General features: G+C 47.9%; 2 protein-coding genes across 7 annotated transcripts in view; one reads left to right on the top strand and one right to left on the bottom strand.

The window, feature by feature from the left end:
• myom1b (myomesin 1b) overlaps window positions 1-11,166 on the bottom strand; it is a 41,435-nt gene extending 30,269 nt beyond the window's left edge. For 4 of the 6 annotated variants that reach the window (XM_080020138.1, XM_080020139.1, XM_080020142.1 and 1 more), the window contains exons 1-8: window positions 11,027-11,166; window positions 10,324-10,486; window positions 8,232-8,366; window positions 7,471-7,645; window positions 5,101-5,258; window positions 4,687-4,779; window positions 3,257-3,345; window positions 2,513-2,554 (exon numbers count right to left, since the gene is read on the bottom strand). In XM_080020138.1, coding sequence (XP_079876264.1) covers window positions 2,513-2,554; window positions 3,257-3,345; window positions 4,687-4,779; window positions 5,101-5,258; window positions 7,471-7,645; window positions 8,232-8,366; window positions 10,324-10,448 — 817 coding nt within the window. In that variant the 5' untranslated portion in view covers window positions 10,449-10,486; window positions 11,027-11,166. The remainder of the gene's footprint in view (window positions 1-2,512; window positions 2,555-3,256; window positions 3,346-4,686; window positions 4,780-5,100; window positions 5,259-7,470; window positions 7,646-8,231; window positions 8,367-10,323; window positions 10,487-11,026) is intronic. The other 2 variants (XM_080020140.1, XM_080020141.1) reach the window with 2 other exon arrangements.
• Window positions 11,167-17,358: 6,192 nt separating this feature from the next.
• myl12.1 (myosin, light chain 12-1) lies at window positions 17,359-20,849 on the top strand. The gene is made up of 4 exons (XM_080020150.1): window positions 17,359-17,427; window positions 18,973-19,176; window positions 19,691-19,852; window positions 20,368-20,849. The coding sequence occupies exons 2-4, from the start codon at window positions 18,993-18,995 to the stop codon at window positions 20,538-20,540; spliced, it is 519 nt and encodes a 172-aa protein (XP_079876276.1). The 5' UTR covers window positions 17,359-17,427; window positions 18,973-18,992; the 3' UTR covers window positions 20,541-20,849.
• The last annotated feature ends 618 nt before the right edge of the window (window positions 20,850-21,467 follow it).

The following is a 21,467-nucleotide window of genomic DNA, read 5'->3' as shown; positions in this document are numbered from 1 at the left end:
TTCATCTGAAGGACACTAGATGGAGTCAGAAATGACTGTGGAATGGAAAACAGCAACGTCACATTCAGTAATGGGTAATTAGTCAGGTTTCTAGAGGGGAAAAAAAATAATAAAAAAATGATACTAGATGGAAAAGGCATCTAGACATACAGCGTTGGGGATGGAAGGGAATGAAAAGAGCAGGTGACATCACAGATACTCAGGAGGCTACAGGGCAAAGGAGTGATTGTTAACGACAATGTGTAAACAAACAAACAGGTGAAGGTAAAAGCGGGAATGCTTTCTGTCGTGCACCTAACACCGAACATAAAATGCTTATTATAACTCTTACCTATTTTAGTTTAGTTCTAGCTTATTCTACAAAAAAATAAAATAAAATACAAATGTGAAATCATTAAACCAGGAACAGCTCTCAGCAAACTGTTGCATGTGATAGAGGCTTGCAGAGCGTGGTATATCGCCCTCTCGTGGATCCAACATTGTTCTGTTGGACCCAAACCCAAATCAAGGAGAATATCACTTAGAGTAAGAATAAAACAATGCCATGTGGTTTATCCTGATTTTAATGTCAATGTCGTTTTGATTTAGAGAAAATGTCTTTTAGGCGTTTTTTGTTTTTTTTTATAATAAAAGGGCAATAGACAACTTTTCAACCCCTCCCCCAGCGTTTCCAAGTGGTATTGTTGTTGCAAAGACACCGGATCACTTTACGATCGCTGAGCGCGCTCGGTGTAAATGATCAACACACTTAAAATAAAAGGGAAGAAAGAAACGTGTTCACTGAGGAGCTAAATTGAAATTCTCACAATTCTTGTTTCATTCGATTTCTTTTGGTTGCTCAATCATAGAGATTATGGTGTGGGGATGGTGTGGTTTGAGCAGCCACACCTGTCTTGGTTCTAGGTGATTGGGGCCCAGGATCAGTGTGCCCGTTGGTCGTTGATTGGTCCAACGAGCAACAGGTAAAACACCCATCGCCACACACACAGAGGAGAGGGTTGGTGCTGTATCCCTTCCCAGAGTCCCTGCTCTGGCACCATTTTTGCCGTTTCTCCTGCCACATGCGACCCGAGTGGCGTTTTCAGGGCCCTCCGGCACAGAGACACAGGCGATGGAGTAGAAACACACCAGTTTTATCATAGAGAGCGGGCTTGGTGGAACCACGCCGGAGCAGATGGCCAGCATGTGATGACAAGGGCTCCTCTCCTGTGTGTGTGTGGGGATGGGGGTTTTACCTGTTGCTCGTTGATTAATGTGATGAGCAATAGGTGTTCAGCCACCCTGAATCTGGGCCCAATACCAAGACCCAGGACAGGTATGGCTGCTCAAACCACACCATCCCCACACCACAGACACATATTCAAAGACGCTTTAATACGTCGACGTCACAACCATATTGGGACAAGCAATACAGGCCTGTAAACAAATACAAGTAAACAGGGGAGTCGCATTTTTTACTGGATAAAAAGCATTAAAACGGTAACATTCCTCAACCCATTTCAATGAGTTGTTTGTATATTCAAGTGTTTATGATCTACATGGACTAGATTGCTCCACCGGCCGACATTTCCACTAATGGTTGTTCATCGGTTGACTTATAGGGAGATAATCTAAACGGAGATGGTGTCATTGTTCTATAGACCTTACACTGTGCTAATAACATTCACTTCATATTGAAAAGTAAAAGCAAAAAAGTTGTCTATTGCTCCTGTAATCAAAATATCAGCTATCAAAGCTGTCAAGGAAAACAGAGGGGCTGAAAAATCAAAAGCTGTTTCCTGAGGATATCACAGGATATTCTAGCAGAGCTGATGCTAGTCAGACACACAAGAGTGACCATGCACAGACACAGTGAATTAACCACCAAACCAGGTTCCAGTTTCCCTGTTACCTCTTTTATAGGACCCTGTATCAGCCGCCGCAGCAACGAGGGGAACAGAAGATTTGTTAGTACAGAAGCAGCCATCACTTCCCCCCAGCCCAACAAAACCCAGCCCACCCAATCAGAGTCCACCAAAACCCAGCCCACCCAATCAGAGTCCACCAAAACCCAGCCCACCCAATCAGAGTCCACCAAAACCCAGCCCACCCAATCAGAGTCCACCAAAACCCAGCCCACCCAATCAGAGGCCACCAAAACCCAGCCCACACAATCGGAGTCCACCAAAACCCAGCCCACCCAATCGGAGTCCACCAAAATACAACCCACCCAATCAGAGGCCACCAAAACCCAACCCACCAAAACCCAGCCCACCCAATCAGAGCCCACCAAACCCAACCCACCAATCAGTGTCCACTGAACCCACCAAACATGAACCCACCAGTTGTCAGATATCATGGATGTCAACCAAGAACCCTCCACGGCCCAGTCAGGGTCATGTTAATAACATGTGAGTAACCCTGACGATGCCATTGAGACAAACTCATTAAATATGATCAAATAATTAAATAAACAGTAAATAAAGAGAATTTATTCCATTTAATTCTAAATATAGAAGTGATGCAAACTTACGTCGAGGTGAAGGCAGCGACTCGTCAACTTCTCCTTTAAATCCTGGCATGAAGAAAAATTTGGTTCATTTATACATTCATCACTGTAATGCATACCACGTTTATGGAATCGGAAGTTTCGACCTAAAATGGTATAAAGCAATGGTGATATAAATCAAATATAAGGATGAAATCTGGGTGAAAGTATTTACATGTTAAAAAATTTAGTTTCCTAATACATAAGGTTTTTCAAATGTATAATTTTACTTTAATACTGTTTGTCCCGTAGTAAAATTACTATCATGTCAAATGAAAAACATACAAAAATATATTACAATCAGAAATATGAATACAGTAAAATACCTGTATCTCCACTAGGGATCTTTTAGATAAGACGAGCAGACTTTAACTTTCATTGGGTAAACATTTCATGGCCCAATCTACAAAGTCAAATCCATTTCACATACAAATGTACTCGAGCATGTTTATTATTCTTATTCGAAATAAAATGCAATAATTATTCAGATCTCAACCACTTTCCGCCTCCAGATTCAGCCAAACGATGACAGAAAAAAAACAATATTTTATTGTCGGTTTTTGATAGTAAAATGGATAATCAATGTCGAAGATTCAACGATATGACACAATAACTAGTTTCCGCACAATAATAAAATGAATGTCAACCGACAAACAGTGTGCCTGGGCGCCCTTTTGTTTTGGGGTGCCGTGCTGGGCGCGGCGCGGGGGTTGTCAGGGTGGAACCTACTCTTCACCACGATGGAGGCGAAGGCAGACTGCTCTCCCTTGGCGTTCATGGCCGAGACGCGATACTGCGCCGTGTCATCAAAGTCGCATCTGAAAGAGCAGGGTGTCGGGCGGTTAATGTTGCAGGCATTAGAGCCCGATCTGCCGAGGATTCACGTGTACAGGGCCCCGCCCCCCGCCCCACCGGCCCCCCAGCCCCCCAGCCCCCCACCCCACCAGCCACTCAGCCCACAATCCTCTCAACCATGTAAATAATACCAGCTATGTAAGCCCCCCTCCACTGTAAAGCGTTCCATTACTTGAGGCTGGAATACTTGGGTCATAAATAGACTGCCCCCATGATGTCATGAGGACCAGGTGCTCGGGCCGCTCCAGATTAGAGTCTCGGGTGTCGGCGGCGTCCGGCGGAGCAGGCGAGCGCCGATGCCATGGCGAGGGGCCCTGCGTGTCGCTCTCCCCGCCGGAACGGGAATACGCGACGTTCCGTCGGGATTGTCTCCGGCAAATTCCTCTGGCGCGCTCAACACTATCTTTAGATGTTCTTTGTTATCTCACGAGCCGCGAGCTGAGCGACGGGCCTCGCCGGAGGCATCTCTGTCCAAGAAGATCAGCAGTGCCAAAATGGAAACGCAGATATACACACACACACACACATACTACAATAAAGCCATCTGTCCAAGATGAGTTACTGACTGTATATTTATTGCTTCTTAATTTACCCTTTAATTTGATCCCTTTCAATGCTTCTAAACCTTGTTGCTTTTTTTCTTTGTTGTGTTTCAATAATTGTACGTATCGTAGCCTCCCAGCTCAAATGGCCAAATGGCCTATTTTTTTCCCCAGGATCGACAAACCACCGCAGTTTGGTTCTTCTTATTCATTTTGGCCGAGTGAAGTTTCTTTCTAACCATTTTGCCACTCGCAGATAGTAAAGAACATCGTTATATCTTTGAGCCCTTGCCGTGGGTATTTGTGTGGAAATCTGTAGCGCACTGGTACAAAAGGCCCTTTACGGGGCATTGCCCGTGGGACCAAGCTTTTGTGACCCTAACGGTTCAACTCTGGACCTTGTTTTTAAGCAAACGTGGTAAAATCAATCAATCAATCAATCAATCAATCAATCAATCAATCAATCAATCAATCGTTCATTGTGGGAATCAGTGCACAAATGGATCAATAACAATTAAAAATGGCTCGTCAATCAGTGAGACAGTCATTAGAGTCTGTGACCGAGCTCATTTACTCCGGCGCCCGTATTGGAAATGCTCCGAAAACTGAAAACACAAACATGATGTGACGTAGCGGCACCGAGTCCCTGTTTCGCCCTCACTTTCTGCAATTTTCCCATTTCGGCCAAGTGGCTGATAAAGCGTTGATGGAACGCTGGGATATCATCGCGCTGGGTGTTGAGGTTCTGGTTTGGGGACGTACCTGCTGATCTCCAGCGAGTGCACGTTGTAGCTGCCCTCCACTTTGTACTTGCCCGGCTGGGCCAGGGGGTCGATGCACACATTGTTTTTGTACCTTGTTGTGGGGACGCAGAGAGCAACAGGAAAGGAAGACCAAGGCAGGCAGAGGGGAAAAGTGAAGAGGGCGAATGAGAATTAAGAGGAAAGAAATCCAACTGCAAAGGGCAGAAAGGAGGAATAAACAGAAAGAAGCCAAAAGGAAAAGAACACGATGTTTGGAGAATATGAGCGTGAGGACTTTCTGTGTGTTGTTTGAATGTGTGTATACAGTATGAAGCTGCACCTGTGTGCTATGGGAAGTGTGTGTGTTTGTGTGTGTGTGTGTGTGTGTGTGTGTGTGTGTGTGTGTGTGTGTGTGTGTGTGTGTGCGCCCTACCAGACGACCCGGGGGTCCGGCCAGCCTGTGACGGTGCAGTGCAGCCTCACACACTGCTTCTCCCACACGGTGTGCGAACGCGGCTTGATCACAAACTCGGGGGCGTGCATCAGGCTGTCCTCGTTCATGCGCTTGTGATGCTCCTCGTGGTCATGGATCTGAGGACGGAGAAGTGACGCTGAGTCCACATCATGATGATAAGATTATTATTATTGTTATAAAAGGAGTAAAAAACATTTCCTCTGAATCAAAACGCCACTGAAATTAAAAATCAGGAATAACTACATTTTCGCCTTGATTTGGGTCCAACAGCACAATGTTGGATCCACTAGATGGCGCTACACCACCCTCTACCAGCCTCCAGCACCTGCAACAGTTTGTTTAGAGCTGTTCCTTTTCTTCGAGCATGTATTTAGTATTTTATTGAGTAAAATCTAAGTTCTGCACTTATTCTTATACTACTTATACCTGAATTTGATGACATCGGTATGTGAAAACTAATCAGAGGAAATTGTGTACGCGTATTAAAAAACTAAAGATACAAGAGCCAATCAGAGCAAAGCATCTGACCTTGGGATCTGACCTGTGTTGATTGCACACGTTTAAAAGAAAAATCACTTCACTTGACTTTTTTTGTCACTCGACAACACTTCAATCGGCGGCCTCCTCACCCCTGCGTACGTTGCGTCCGACCGTTTGCAGACTAACAGATCCAACTATCGAGACGCGTGACATTCCAAACATCCCGGATAACTGTTCCGTGGACGCCGCGGTGCACATCACGGAGCGAGGCAGAGCTGACGAGCGCCCCATGCAAACCGGGCGCCGGCCTCCTCAGCTTCCTGTGGCGTGAGGAGCTGAATACGCAGAAGAGCGCTGTGATATTATATCGCAAAGAGCATGGCAACTGTGATCCATTGCTGTGACGGAGGAAAGAAGACTCACTGCCGGAGGATCACATTGAAGCATATTGGCGACGTCTAAGCAAAGAGGCTTCATCTAAAACAGAGTCACACATTTGATGGAAACCAGGTGGATGAGAGATGAAATGGGCTGGAGATCCTCTGTGCAGGCCGTGTGATGGAAATGCTCCCACCCGGCGGAAATACCCAGAGCCTTTTGCACTGAAATGTGCGGCGTGGAATAAAAAAAATGCATTTTTCATAATCTACAGGGGAGGGGCATGAAGGACGGAACATTTGGATCTTTAGCTGAGCTTGGGAGCAGGTGCATCGTGGTCGAGGCGGCAGATGACCGCAGTTTGTTGAAAGGCTTTGTACGGGTCTGTCCCCAAATCAAGTTCCCAAAGGAAGGTTGCGTTTCAGAGATGCAGTAAGTAAATACATCACATAGCTAATAATAATCCCCTGAGGGAACTGATTGCGCTGCAGCAGAAGCCGTCCCGGGCCCCCGGGGGGGGTGGGAACGCGAGGCACCACGGAGGTGTGCGTCCGGTAACTCCACACCTCAGGTCTGACCCAACACGCCGAGGACGCTGCCCCCCCCCCCCTCCCCGGCAACAGTATCTGCCGAGGTATGTCTCACCCGGTTTGGCAGAGTGGAGGCGCTTTAAAGACGACGCAGGCTCGGTGTTCCTCGACGCGAGCGCTCAGGGAGCGGAACAAAAAGGCCCTCGAGGGGGAGCGGGGTTAGTCGCTTGTCGTCCGCTAAGTGTTTCCCACAGACGCTGCCAGCGCTAATGGTTTCGGCAGCGGACGCTGGTTCCCCCGAAACAAATCCTCATCCAACCTTCGTCCCACTCTTAAATAGCGCCGCTTGGAATTTGGGGGCCGGAAGCCTGACAATTTGCAAACAGCCAGTACTCTCGGCCACGGGGGCCCACGGGGGCCAGGGGGGCCACGTTTGCCCCATTGGAAGGCGTCGAAGCTCAGCAACAAGCTGCAGCAGAGCGGTGTGCTACTAACAGTCATTGAAGGGACGGGAACCAACATCCGAATAAGTAAAAGTTTATCAATCCCACGACAGGATGAAGCCTGATCGCCCGCGTGGCTCCTCATCCACGGCAAATACTCTCAGTGCACCAGAGAAGCTCAATTGGTCAATGGTATGGATTTGAATTTGCCTCGTCGCTTTAACTTTGACGCCTCCCCCTACGGACGCTCCTTGTTTCGGCTGTGGCTGTGATGTCACGGGGATTTGGTACGACCCACAAAACGGACTCATTGGAAGAGACTTTAGACAAAAGCCACGTGGGGTCACACTTCTAGATATTCATGTTTTTGACAGAGAAAGTAAAAAAATAAATAAAAAAAAACATTCTGGGAGGAGCGCCGAGCCCCGAATGCTCAGGCTCACAATTCTCTTCGACCATTTATGTCAAAACACCCCGGGCCCCCGGCGCCCACTGACCCGCTTGCTCATTGAGACGCGCTGGGCGGACTCGCGCACCGCCTCCTTCCTGGTGCTCAGCTCCGAGCGCTCCATCTCCAGCCCGCAGGTGAACAGATCGCGCCGGGCCATGGAGGCGGAAGACTCCGTCAGCCTCGCCTGCTGCGTGTCCGAGAGGCCGCTGGCAAACTCCTGACTGGGGAGGCGGAGGAGCAGACGGAGCAGAGTGAGCGAGGGTGGGGCGGTCGGGCGGCCTGGCATCGGCAGACAAAAAACAAACAAACAACACGGGGCCACCTCGCCCCCCCGCGGGGTCACATTCCATTTTTATTTTGTTTGATTAAAATGTGGTCTGTTTTCTATGTGCGTCATTTCGTGTTTTCCTGCAAGAAGGGATGGATAAATACAAGTTGTACTGTGCTGCATGTTGCATCGAACACAAAGTGAGAAAAACCTGTAGAAGAGCACGGAGTTAAAGAGAAAGGGAAATAGAAGGTGAACGGGTTCTCCCGGAGAGCAGGGCCTCTTTTGCTGTTTGAGAGGAGATTTTTTTTTTTTATCTTTTTGAAAAGATGTCCAACAATAAGCCATTTTCTAAACAAAACAGTTTGTAATAAAAATACATTGGAATTGTAATCTCAATATATAATGCAACTGAGGTCTTTATTTTGGCTTATTTGTGTTTTAACATTTATTTTCTTCTCTGATGCACTAAAAGAGGCCGTGTCCGCTCAGGTACTTGATCCGGTTTGAGACCCCCGTCCCCCCCGTGGCGTGGTTACCTGCCCCTGAAGATTGGCACTACGTAGCCGATGATGTGGTTCTCTTTGTCCACCGCCAAATAAGTGGGCTTTGCTCTGTCGAGCACGGAGCCGAGCCGACTCCTGTCCGGTCCCGGGTACGAGGAAGCTCCCAGTCTGGCACAGACAGAAGGCGGTCAGCCGGGCGGGGTCGGCGGCACACGGCGGTGACAGGGGGGTGAGGGAGGGGTGAGGTGATGATGGGGGTGACTGGGAGAGCGAGGGGTTTAGTGGTGGAATCCAGCGTTTCAATTCCCGCCAGACGCCAGCAAGCGCTGAACACCGGCGCGTCCCTTGGATCCAAGGAGGCTGCTCGGAGGCACCGTTGTCCAAAACCGGCGGCGCCGCTCGATGCAATTTCATTTGAAAATGAATATAATTGTATAGAGAAACAATGAATAAGGAAGAGTGGAAATCCTTAAAGGCAAATTGAATGCTGATCAGTGGTGAGCGCTCTCACAAGCAGCTCCCTTGAAAAATCCTCAACATAATCAGATTCATTTGCAGAGCGAGATAATACATATCACACGTCTTCTGGCAACATTCTGGATGAAAACACATTTTTCAAAGACCATCTGTCTGATTTTATACTGCCGGGGGGGAATCAGGGTGTGGGATCACTCTCGCCCTGCTATTTACAGCCCAAGGGTTAGATGGGTCGGGAGAGGTGAAAGGTCAACGGCCCTGAGCTTGTTTGGGGAGAGGGGCGGGAGGGGGGGGGTTGCAGTTGGATCACTTTCGTCTTCTGGGACCTTTTAGGATCCGCTGAACATGACACCTGTCGGGCCAGGACCAGGGAGGCAGGAGAACGCTTACGAAAAAGCATCGTGGGGCGGAGATCCAACGTGAGAGCATCGTGGGACTATTATTATTATTATTATTATTATTATTATTATTGTTATTATTATTATTATTTCCAGTATTTCTCACATGAAGTCGAGGCTCAATGAGGAAAATATGTCAAGGCAGCGTCAGCACAATCCAACTCCTACCATCAAATCACTTTATTAGTGTAGGGAAAAACAAAGGTTCACGTGGCTCCGTCCTGCCCACAGACACTTTTCACACAGACAGCCCCGAGGCAAGACAATTAAACCAGTTCTAAGACCTGGCTGCCACAACCAACTTCCATCCCAAAAGTAGTTGTATTTTTTGTACATATAACTCGTCATCCCATGATGACGCGGGTTTTTGGTATACTATTCTGGAGGTTTTGGTAATACTATTCTGGAGGTTTTGGTCATACTATTCTGGAGGTTTTGGTCATACTATTCTGGAGGTTTTGGTCATACTATTCTGGAGGTTTTGGTCATACTATTCTGGAGGTTTTGGCGCCGTCATCAATGGATTCAGGCGCCAACGACTCATTTCCCTCGGAGGAGAATCGTCAGCTCCTCCTCGCGGGGTCCTGTTCTCTCGTTGTCCTTTGCGTTGCCGTTGGAAACGGGGGGCGGAGCAGCTCTCCAAACGAACCTTCTGACATGTGAAGGCCACGTCGGGGCGGCGGGGAGAGTTTTCCGCGGAAGCGGAAGAATTTAAACACACCTCTCCGTCCGTCCACGTGGAACGCGCCGGACGCTGTTTGATTCATATCATCGACACCTTCCTTCTCCGCTCATCTGACAAAGATGGACAAAGCGGGATAGAAACATCCCAAAATCCTTTTCTTGGCTGTCGTCGTCAGATGAGGTGTCACACATACATGACAGTACATCAAACACACAGAGGACGCATGCCAACTTTATCCAACTCCATGCGGGATCAACAGTTAGGGTGTGGACACTTCAGGGTAGTTAAAGAGAAGGTGGTGTAAAGGGAACTACACCCTGAATGTGGGTAGATGCAGGTGGAACACCAAGTGAAGCAGGGCGGGGTTGGGCTACTCGGCGAGGCGGCTCTAAAGGTGATGGAAAGCGGTGGTTTTGATGGAGGGTGGAGGGGGTGGAGGCGGGGGGGGGGGGGGGTGGTGATGGGCGTTAAAAGGGCGGGTGGCAGGGGGCAGCAGGGTTCTTCCGCTCGGGGCGGAGAAACGGCACAGCCTCCTCCTCCTCCTCCTCCTCCTCCACCTTCTTACCCCCCGACGGAGGCGGAGCCGGAGCCGCTCTGGTAGCTGCCGGCGGCCGAGCGGGCCTCCCGGCTGCGGTAGCTGCGGTCGTAGTGGCGGTGGTGCCTCTGGTAGAAGGGGATGCACCCCGACATGGCCGCGCCCCACTCTGCACCGGGCGTCCCACACCTGTCTGCTCAGCCGGCAACACCAAGAACGCTCCCAGAATTAGAGTTAGACGTTCCCCTCTTTGGAAAAACATGTCCTTCTATATTTGGGGACGTGTCCTCAATCGGTGGCGTCCACACACATTCGCGTGGTCGTCTTTGACGTTTCCTCTACTTGTGCGCGGGAAAGCGACAGAAGAGGATTGGGGCGACATGAGAGCCCTCGACCGTGTGAGAATGTTGCGACTTGAGTTCACGGATTTTTGTTCGTAAGGCCTGGAGGTGATCCACGCGGCCGCATTCTCTTCATGCTTTTCCTAACCCTCTTCCACTGTGTCAGAATTAAGTAAACACGGTCATTCGGACTCCGCTCCGCTCCGTTCTAACGCAACCTTTTTCAGGAGGCGGATGCTTCGTTTTTTTTCCATTTCCTGACGTAGGTCTACAACATCCGCTGACACGCGGCGGTCAGACGCAGGCAGTCGGGCGCATCGTCATCATGCAAATAACGGAACAATCCGCCTTTGTAGTAGTACATCAACTTTTGGAACAGTCGGATCACTTACCCTGGCGGAAAGCCACAAAGTCCCAAGTTTCAACGCAGCGAGGTGCAGGTCCTAAACTCCTGGTGCCAGCGAGCTGTTCCCCTGCAGAGCTTCAGGTGGGAGCGCGAGTTGCAAACAACAAGAATAATATTGGCTCTGCGCGGAATGTCCAGGCTGCAGAGCGTCCTTGTATGGAGAGAGAGCAGATAAATATAGCACAGTGGAGGGGACGCAGATCTGCACCGTATACCCAGCATGCCCTGAGTCCAGCATGAACCCCGTCCAGCATGAACCCCGTCCAGCATGAACCAGTCCAGTCTGAACCCAGTCCAACATGAACCCAGTCCAACATGAACCCGGTCCAGTCTGAACCCAGTCCAGCATCAATCCAGTCCAGCATGAACCCAGTCCAGCATGAACCCAGTCCAACATGAACCTGCTCCCGTCTGAACCTGGTCCAGTCTGAACCCGGTCCAGTCTGAGCCCAGTCCGGCATGAACCCAGTCCAGTCTGAACCCAGACCATCATGCCCTCATTCCAGTCTGAACCCGGTCCAGTGTCTGCAGTGACAACGGCAGTGACAGTGACTTCAGGCCCCTGAGGGGGGCATCAGGGCTCCTTTCTGGGTTCATTTGTTTATTTAGCCACTTGGTTTAAATGTCACCGCACTCTCTGCCAGTCTGACACCCAGATACATAGAATACACACTTCTTTTACAACATAACACCTTTGAAAACACACTGGACCTAGGCTGCATTCCTTTGAAATCGAAATCCAAAATACGTCTGACTTGGATCTAAACGACTCCCTTGTCCTGTTATGTTAACGTGCGTTTTGGAGCTTGTACAACTCGCAAACTTTCCAAACAAACGCAAACACTTTTCATGTTTCCCGAGTGGAGGCGGTGGAACACTTTTAGATCGGAAGCAGGAATGAACGACTTGGAAATGCAGATTTCCCAGTTTCCTCGAAATGCAGCACTCGCTCTGACCCGGGACTCTGCTTCACCGGTTTCGCTTAAATTTAACTCACAAACTGTAAAATAATATTAATAATCCCAAAGTCCACTCTCAAGCAGGCGTGTTACTATTAAACTGGCATCCCGTGTCGTCCTGCCGACTGACCTTTTCAATGGATTTCAAGGTCAGCAATGAACTGTGCAGACCTGAGAGAACGTTATCGGGAAATGTTGTTCATTTTATATGAATGACGATGATTTGAAGGTATGAATATTCATAATATACAATATTACAATATCATTTCAATCTGAAGGTAGCCTTGCTTGTAATTAGGGGTCCAGCCCGCAAGGATTTTTGTTATTGCTGGGATTTCTTTCAATATTTTATTTTCTCTGCGTTTTTAAGCCTTAAAAGTGTCCGGAACACGACATCGGCGGTAGGTGCAGACGTGTTAGACGTCGTGTCGCTGGAGCTTGATCCACATCGATCTACATTAGGAACAGGAATTAGTGGAAAAACTGGGAGGAAGTAGAAGAACGTTGAGACGATGTCATTACTTTGTGACATCATCATCAATCCGTTCAATAACTCTGGTTTCCATCTCAGCTCATCGACATTCGGGGGGGGGTCGCGCTGTTGAGGCAGACCGGGCGGCGCCGCTGCGGCGTTCAAGGTAAACTCGGAAAATCGTGGGGCGTTTCGGAGCGTCCGGAAAAACCATAATACTCACCAAACACCACCAAACTGGACCCCGTGTGTTGCTGCCCGCAGCTGTAGTCTTCCTTTGTTTTACACGTGTTGGATGGTGGAGTGGATTTGTGGGGCCCCTGAGCTAAACCACATCGCTAAGCTTGTAAATCCATGTTGGGTGGATATTGTTGTACAGCTTCTGTCTCTGGTGCTTCCTCGACTCAGTAGAGTAGGAATTATATTGCTGCCTGTAAGAAAATAAATGGCTGTTGAAGCCTCTCTCCCTCGCATACCTCTTTCCTTTGTGTATACTAGTGGTATAGCGTACTGTATACCGTTAAATCTGGTTTGTTATACAGTAAACGTCAAACATACAAAGAGTCGTATTAATAATTATAATGATAATATACTAAATATAGCTTTTACTGTACTTTGTAAGCACTAGGGGTGTCAGAGACAGTGGCTGTGCTTTTTTATGCCACGGATTATTATTATCATTTCAGATAGAGATTAGAGTCAACAAATTGACATTTCATGCCTGGTATGAGATCCTCTTTATGCTGAATCTAATTACAAAACTGAAGTTCCCTGAAGATGAACTATCCCCATGCAACCACCACTCTCTAGTGGTTTGGTGTGGAATTACACGTTGAGATGACAACCACTCAGGTCTAACGATCAGCCATGTAGTAAAGTTAAACCCAATGAGTTATTCACAAGTAGGGAACAAAGAGACAACAAAGGATTTTGTATGATTAGTGTATAAAAGTTGATCACATTCCGAATACAATAATTGTGTTTACATACGTACTGTGTTACACACTTTCTGCTTAGGTATATATTTTCTAAATATTTATATTGTTTACAGTGCTTACCCTGATTCTTACTTACTTTTAGTTTCTACCACTCTTTATATGCTCTCTATTTTCTGCTGTCACTTTTTGCTGCTGTCACTGTGAAAATGTATCCGTTGTGGTACTAATAAAGGTTTATCTTATCTTATCTTATCTTATCTTATCTTATCTTATCTTTCATTTTACAGTCTCCATTTCCCAAGTAGAGAAATGAAAAAAAGTGAACTGCATGTAGGGGGCAAAAATGACATATGGTTCCCTCGTGTTACAGGAATCAAACTTTCCACAGAATGAAGATGAGACCATGAGACTGATGCCGCACTACAGGATGTAAACAGCTCTATGAGTCTCTGGAGATGTTCCCGTTTGGGTTCCCAGGATTAAAGATCCCACTGGAACTCTTTCCACTGGACTCTGTCAAACCGACGAGGACGTATGGACGTAGTGGGCTGAAAATGACTTTGACACTTTAACTGGAGCACTGCGCTTGAGCTGAATTTGAAGGTTTATGTTGCCCACTTGAGTATCTCGAGTTCACCAGACCAGGTACTTCTACTCAATAAAGTAAACATCTTACTTTATATTCTACTTATTCATCTGTTCAGTATCATTGATGAATCACCCGCTCTCTTCCAGGCTGGCTGTTCTCCACCCTCTTCAGTTGGTGGAGTTGGACGGTTGGAGGGCTGGTATTTCTAAACGGAGCTGTTATTTCAGCAGACGTTTATCTCAGCAGCAGATCCCTGATTCGCTGCTCACGGTCATGTTCACATTGAAGACGACTAAATCCACGAGCCGTGACTGGAGGTCTCAACCTGGGGCTTGTCTCATTTGTTCAACAATTCTTTTGTCCCTTATATAAATGAGGTGATGCTGTACGTAGTGGGTTTGTGCGTCATTGTCATCGGTTCAGATTTAGATCCTCACGACAGTAACACCTGTTGTTCGACCCCCTGGAGTCACTTTCTATTAATATCAACCTGTCAATGGCTTCTTTTTTCATTGTCGATGTTTTCATATTCCCGTACTGTAAACTCACATATAATCCAGTGGTGGAAAGTTAACAGTGGTGTTGGGGGTGTGTGGTTCAAGCAGCTACGCCGGTCTTGGGTGTAGGCGATCGGGCCCAGGATCAGGGTGGCCGTACGCCTGTTGCACGTCAGAGTAATCGACGAGCAACAGGTAAAACCCCCATCCACACACCCACACACACGCACGCACAGGAGAGGAGCCCTCGTCATGTCACATGTTTTCCATCCGCTCGGTGCTTGTTACACCTTGTCCGCTGCCTTCAATGAGACTGGTTTGTTTTCAACCCCATCGTCTGGGTCTCTGTGTCGGAGGGCCCTGGAAACACCACCCGGGTGGCGGGCGGCAGGCGGAGCTGCCACACCTTGTTGCTGTCCTTAAATACTCACTTAAGCATGTTCAGCTTCTTTTGACATTTACTCCACTACATTTTAAATATGTATATTTTTACTCAACCACATTTCAAACAGTCACATTGCTTTAGTTTTATAGAAATGTGGATTTATATTTAGATAGCAAGCCAAGCCAAGCCAATAAAAACCAAAACATCATGGGAAGGAATTCTGTGTCATAATTCACAAATACATATAAAAAAACAACTTACAAATATCTGTCAATCAAAAAATGAAAGCTACATTCAAGAGCAAACACTTACGTGGTTTTAATTAAAAATTACAATGTGGTACTTTCCCTTTTATACTATTTGTACTTTTACTTAGGTAAAAGCACTGATCTGTGATATCACCTGACCGTCAACTTGTGATATTTGGACATTGTATATGGGATTGCACCTCGACGTTAACTTGTTTACATTTATATTTATGTTATAACGTTAACCTTTCACATTTCTATCATTTGTACATTTGGTTGAACCTGAACAGATGATCTTTCATTTATGACCCTTAGTGTAACTGTTACTTTTGGCATTGTGTATACTGGAATTGCCCCCTACTGTTAACTCATTTATATTTATATTTATGATACAGATACTGGCTGTACATACGGTTATAGCACCTTACTGATACTCTTTTACACTTGGATTGTTTATTTTGTGTATTTGCACTGCTTTCCTACTTTGTACTAGCCTGGCATCACCGGAACAATTTTGCAAATGTGTGTTTGTCTGGAATCTCTCCGTTCATTTTCAATTTCCAAAGGGCGTTACCAGCGGGCGCAGATCTGGACGCAATTGGATACAACCAATCAGAGCATTGGATGGATCTACAACCAATCAGAGCATTGGATGGACCTACAACCAATCAGAGCATTGGATGGACCTACAACCAATCAGAGCATTGGATGGACCTACAACCAATCAGAGCATTGGATGGACCTACAACCAATCAGAGCAAGGAAACGTGTGTTGAAATCCTGTTTGAAGTACGACAAACACATCGTTCTTATCAACAACAGACATTTAAATCAAATAAAGCGTCCAGTTGGTTTGATACTGTCACCAGGGAAGCAGCCATCTTGGTAAGGTGCCTCAATGGCGGATTCAACCCACCGTTCCTCGTCAGTGGTAGCCATCTTGGTAAGGTGTGTCAGCGGTGCATCATCATCGTATCCGACCCGCCCCATATTAGATAAACGGCTGTGATTGGCCCGACCCCGGGAAGGTCGGGCGGAGACCTGTATGAACGCGAGGGATGGCCAGACGTATTCTGCAGAGCACCTGAATCATACGCCGCGGATCGCTCTGCTTCCCAAGCTTCCTCTGCACTGCAACTGCCGCACAATCATTTCCCTCGGGATGAATAAAGTAAACGTCATCTCATCTCATCTTATCACTGAGTGCCCCCCACCACCAACGCATAAAACCCTCTGAAGGGTCTAACTGGCAGCTTCCTCGTTGGTTCGTCGGCAGGAGGCAGGAGGCTGCAGGGTGGAGGCAGGAGGCTGCAGGCTGCAGGCTGCAGGCAGGAGGCAGGAGGCAGGAGGCAGGAGGCTGCAGGCAGGAGGCAGGAGGCAGGAGGCAGGAGGCAGGAGGCTGCAGGCAGGAGGCAGGAGGCAGGAGGCTGCAGGCAGGAGGCAGGAGGCTGCAGGCAGGGGGCAGGAGGCAGGAGGCTGCAGGCAGGAGGCAGGAGGCTGCAGGCAGGAGGCAGGAGGCAGGAGGCTGCAGGCAGGAGGCAGGAGGCTGCAGGCTGGAGGCAGGAGGCAGGAGGCAGGAGGCTGCAGGCAGGAGGCAGGAGGCTGCAGGCAGGAGGCTGCAGGCAGGAGGCAGGAGGCAGGAGGCTGCAGGCAGGAGGCAGGAGGCAGGAGGCTGCAGGCAGGAGGCAGGAGGCAGGAGGCTGCAGGCAGGAGGCAGGAGGCAGGAGGCTGCAGGCAGGAGGCTGCAGGCAGGAGGCAGGAGGCTGCAGGCTGCAGGGTGGAGGCAGGAGGCAGGAGGCTGCAGGGTGGAGGCAGGAGGCTGCAGGCAGGAGGCAGGAGGCTGCAGGCTGGAGGCAGGAGGCAGGAGGCAGGAGGCAGGAGGCAGGAGGCAGGAGGCAGGAGGCTGCAGGCTGCATTCCTCGAGGCCTTAAAAGGACAAACCCAGGAACGTCAACACCAAGGGAGAGAGGCGGTGAAGCTCAATCCACCCCGCGGGGTGTTTTCACCCGCGAACACCAACCGTATCGTCGTAAAGCATCCGATAATAACGTGAGCGAAGTCCACCGTAAATCCGTATCGAATCTTGGAATTGAATAGCGTTGATTTTTCGATAAGAGGGGATGTTTTGTCACAGCGTACATTCCGTCCTACGATCGGGCCGCCCCTCTTGTGGCGCACGCAGTTGGTTCCGTCCGCGTTGGCTCAGCGGAAGTGACGTTAAAACCCGGAAGTTTGGGCGGTGGTTGGTTGAGAAAGCAGCAGCTCTGCTCGAAGGCGCCCGACTTCCGTCACTTGTCAGGTACGAATCTCCTGTTTTCACGCCTCGGTCCTCGCGTTATTTAAACATTCCACCGGTTCCCGTCGCGGATGTTGTGTTTTTACGCCGACGCCGGACGAAAAAAAAACGGCTCGAAATTCCCGTCCGGCTCGGTCCGTTCTGCGTCAAGTCGTAGTTTGACGAACCGCTGGCGGCGCTCAGATGACGTCATGTCGCCGACATGTATTCGATGCGTTCCGCTGGATTTGAGGAAACAAAAAAAACAAAAACCTTCCTGAAATTATTTTAACAGAAAGTTTTTGCGATGAGACGTTTGAGATTTTTGCTTTTTTTTTTTCCAGCGCGGTCTCGAACCCGGGCGCCTCGGCTAACGGGCTAGCTCGGTAGCCGAGGCGAGGCCGCGGTGTGTTGCGTACTGATGCGGTCCTTTCAAATAAGTTCTGCACGAACTGCTCCTGGTTGGTTTGTTTGTTGGTTGGTTGGTTTGTTTGTTGGTTTGTTTGTTGGTTGGTTTGTTTGTTGGTTGGTTTGTTTGTTGGTTGGTTTGTTTGTTGGTTTGTTTGTTTGTTGGTTTGTTTGTTAAAACAGTTAAAACAAACAGCGTTTTCCTGCCAGAGAGGAGGCTGCTTTTCTAGACCCTAGTTTATCGCGACAGCGCCACCTGGCGAGTTCTAGTTGTAAAGGTTTTATTCCGCCCAAATACTAGTGTCTAATGACATAGTTTCAGGTACAAGTTTAGAGATCAGTTCGGGTATAAGGTTAGGGTTGGAGTGCTGTCCTGGTAATGCAGTCCCTGGCTGTCATTAAAAACTAGTGTCCTGGAACAGCCTCCTCTATTGCAGCAGCATGCCACTCGTGGAAGCAGACTCTCAGGTTTAAAGTCCCTTCCCTAGCAAGGTGAGCGACATCGCTTTCCATCCCACTGCGGCAAGCATCCTGCTGGGGGGGAGGGCACCAGGAGCCGAGTAAAATACATCTCCTGATAAGGGCATTTGGGCTTTATGTACCTTAAAGATGGAAATGGAGCAACCCGCAGCTCCTGGAACATTTCCATTTATAGCAGCGCGAGGGCTCGTCCGCCAGGGAATTTCTACCTCACGGATGGATGGTCTGTCGCCCTGCAGAGAATTCAGTGTAATTAGTCCAACACGCTGGGGTTGATCATGTTGTGTGTTTAATTTTCAGCTTGGGTTTCTGCCGAGCAGGTTCTGTCCCACCAGGTTTGCGTTTTGTGCACAAATATTGTTAAATTCCTACTTTTTGTATTTCTTCCGGGGTATACAACAGAAGGTGTAGTTTGAATTCCTTTTTTAAAGCTATATAACTATTCAATGCTACTTGTTTAATCATTTCTCATGGTTATTAAATATCTCATTTATATTTGGTGTGGATGAGCAAATTAATCACGTTGCACTGATCTACTGTGTGATTGTTCTAGCGCAGGTTTTTTAAGTTGAATAATAAAGCGCTGTCAGTTATTGCTACCGGTTTTAAACTGCAGTAAGTGACATATGTGTATGTCAAGAGACAAGGAATAATATTTGTAAATGTCTGCCCCCCCCACAGCATCCCCAACAACAGCCAACATGTCTAGCAAAAGGGCAAAGGGGAAGACCACCAAGAAGCGCCCCCAGCGCGCCACCTCCAATGTCTTCGCCATGTTCGACCAGTCCCAGATCCAGGAGTTCAAGGAGGCGTTCAACATGATCGACCAGAACCGCGACGGCTTCGTGGACAAGGAGGACCTTCACGACATGCTGGCGTCGCTGGGTGAGTCGTGTGGCCGGGGGTTTTGGACCAAAAGTCCCGGAGACTCTAACTGGGTTGTTCTTCTTCACAGCAGCATGTTTCAGCCTCAAGAGATCTTAAACAGTTTCGGGTTTCTGAGTCACGTGTTGTGTCTACGTGGCTGCCACTTAGAACGAGGTCATCTACAGCGCTGGGGAAACTAAAGGAAGCTTCACAGTGATTAATAAAACCTAAAGGACCCAAGTGCGTGCATGACACTTTTTTTTTTTTTTTTTTTTTTTTTTTTATCAGCGGTTGGCTAATCGTGTCTTCTGGGACGGAGCTGATCCGTATGTTTGCAATCCTCTTTTTGGGTCTTGGCCTCGACTGTTAAGTCTGCGTGGTTTTTACACCCTCAGCTTGATTGTTTCTTTTTAAAATAGTTGATTGGGACTCCCGTACGATGTTGCTTGGACAGTGAGTTTCCTTGGACATGTTTGCTTGTTTTTAAACTTTTTTTTTTTTTTTTTTTTCCCCCCCGTTCTGTGTTTTCCAGGGAAAAACCCCACTGACGAGTACCTGGAGGCCATGATGACCGAAGCCCCCGGCCCCATCAACTTCACCATGTTCCTCACCATGTTCGGGGAGAAACTGAATGGCACAGATCCTGAGGATGTGATCAGAAACGCCTTTGCCTGCTTCGATGAAGAGGGCACCGGTATGTTGTTGATCCACTCTGTCCCAGCGGAAAATGCAGTTGTTTAGTAGAGTTTATTTTTCCCCAGCTTTATTTATTCCAGAGTCGTTGAATTCATTTACAGTGGTGAGAGTACATCGGAATAAAAGGATAATACACAAAAAACAAACACCATTCAACAGTTACATTCATGGGTGGAGCAGTTTGCAATCATGGACCTAAATTGATCCGTAGGTGTGACTTTCACGTGTCAATGTCTGCCGCACAGAAACTAAAAGTAGTTTTTCCAAATGTAAGGTTTGTATGCAGGACTTGGAGCATTAGCTGATCTTTTGAGCAAGTTGAATAATTATTGTAGGACCGATTTTAACAATTTGGTGATGTACGATGGCACCTCGCCGTTAAGAGCTTCATAAATAAAGATGAAATGCACGTCTTTGATCAGGACCACATGGTTGGAATGTTGGTCATGGTGTTTTCAGCTGGAGGAGGGACTGTGGCTCCTCTCTCTGACTGTGTGCGATCTGGTGTCTCAGGTTTCATCCAGGAGGATTACCTCAGGGAGCTGCTCACCACCATGGGCGACCGCTTCACGGACGAGGAAGTGGACGAGCTGTTCAGGGAAGCTCCCATCGACAAGAAGAGCAACTTCAACTACATGGAGTTCACACGCATCCTGAAGCACGGTGCCAAAGACAAGGACGATTAAACCCCTGCCCTTCACCGCCACAGCTAGATCATCCTGCTGCATGTCTAAACTCTAGAAAACCATTTATACGAAACGATAACTGTATGTGAGCTCTCACCCTCTCTGAGGTATTTACCGAACCAGGTACTGGTGTGGTGTCAGGTGCGCCGGCACCGTAGACGTGCAGCTCTGCGGAGCTCAGGTCTTTGCTACTCGTATAACCTGGTTTAGCTGAATTTTTACATTTTATAATAAACTTTTTGAATAAAGCCCTCTATCAAGATGTAGTTTTGTCAACTTCTCTGTCCTGCATAAAGACCACTGAAACGAGCTCTGGAATGTCCCGTGTGTTCTTGGCAGCGTGTGGCTCGTCTCGACTTGAAAGTGCTTTCACGTCCATTAACAAAGCCAGTCGGCGTGTGATGACCTGACAAGCTGCTGGGGCTCATTCCACTGGAGGTGGTGGGCGGTGCTGTTAAAAGGTAAATCCAGTCAGGCTGTTATGGTACAAGCTGTATACAAACATCTTGTGTAATCTTAATCAACAGTTTTACTGTGGGTGCAGCAAATACTTGTCATGGTGTGATTTAATCTAAGTGCTTAACCTCAAAGCGGAAACACGCAGCAGCTTTAATCCAGGAAGTGGGGACATTGCTCTGTGACAACGTACTGAACCTTGTCCTCCTCTGACTGTCGTCTAAGCAGCAGCAGCAGCTTTAATCATGATCTGAATTCCACCAGGTGATGTTTAGGAAGTCTTTAAAAGAAACAAAACAAAAACTGATAATTTAGGAGAAGTATGGATGTGTAGACATTATAAATGCCCACAGAAATATCAGGTAAGGCTGATGTTCAAGAGACTTAACTTGGGGTGGAAAAACAAGCTCAAATGTAAACATTTAAGCACCTGAAACAATTTGCATAGCAAACACTACATTATTAGTGTGC

Source organism: Zeus faber, assembly GCF_960531495.2.
Source record: "Zeus faber genome assembly, chromosome: 19".
NCBI lineage: Eukaryota > Metazoa > Chordata > Actinopteri > Zeiformes > Zeidae > Zeus > Zeus faber.
Note: the sequence above shows the minus strand (reverse complement) of the source record. Positions and strands in the feature narration are given on the sequence as shown.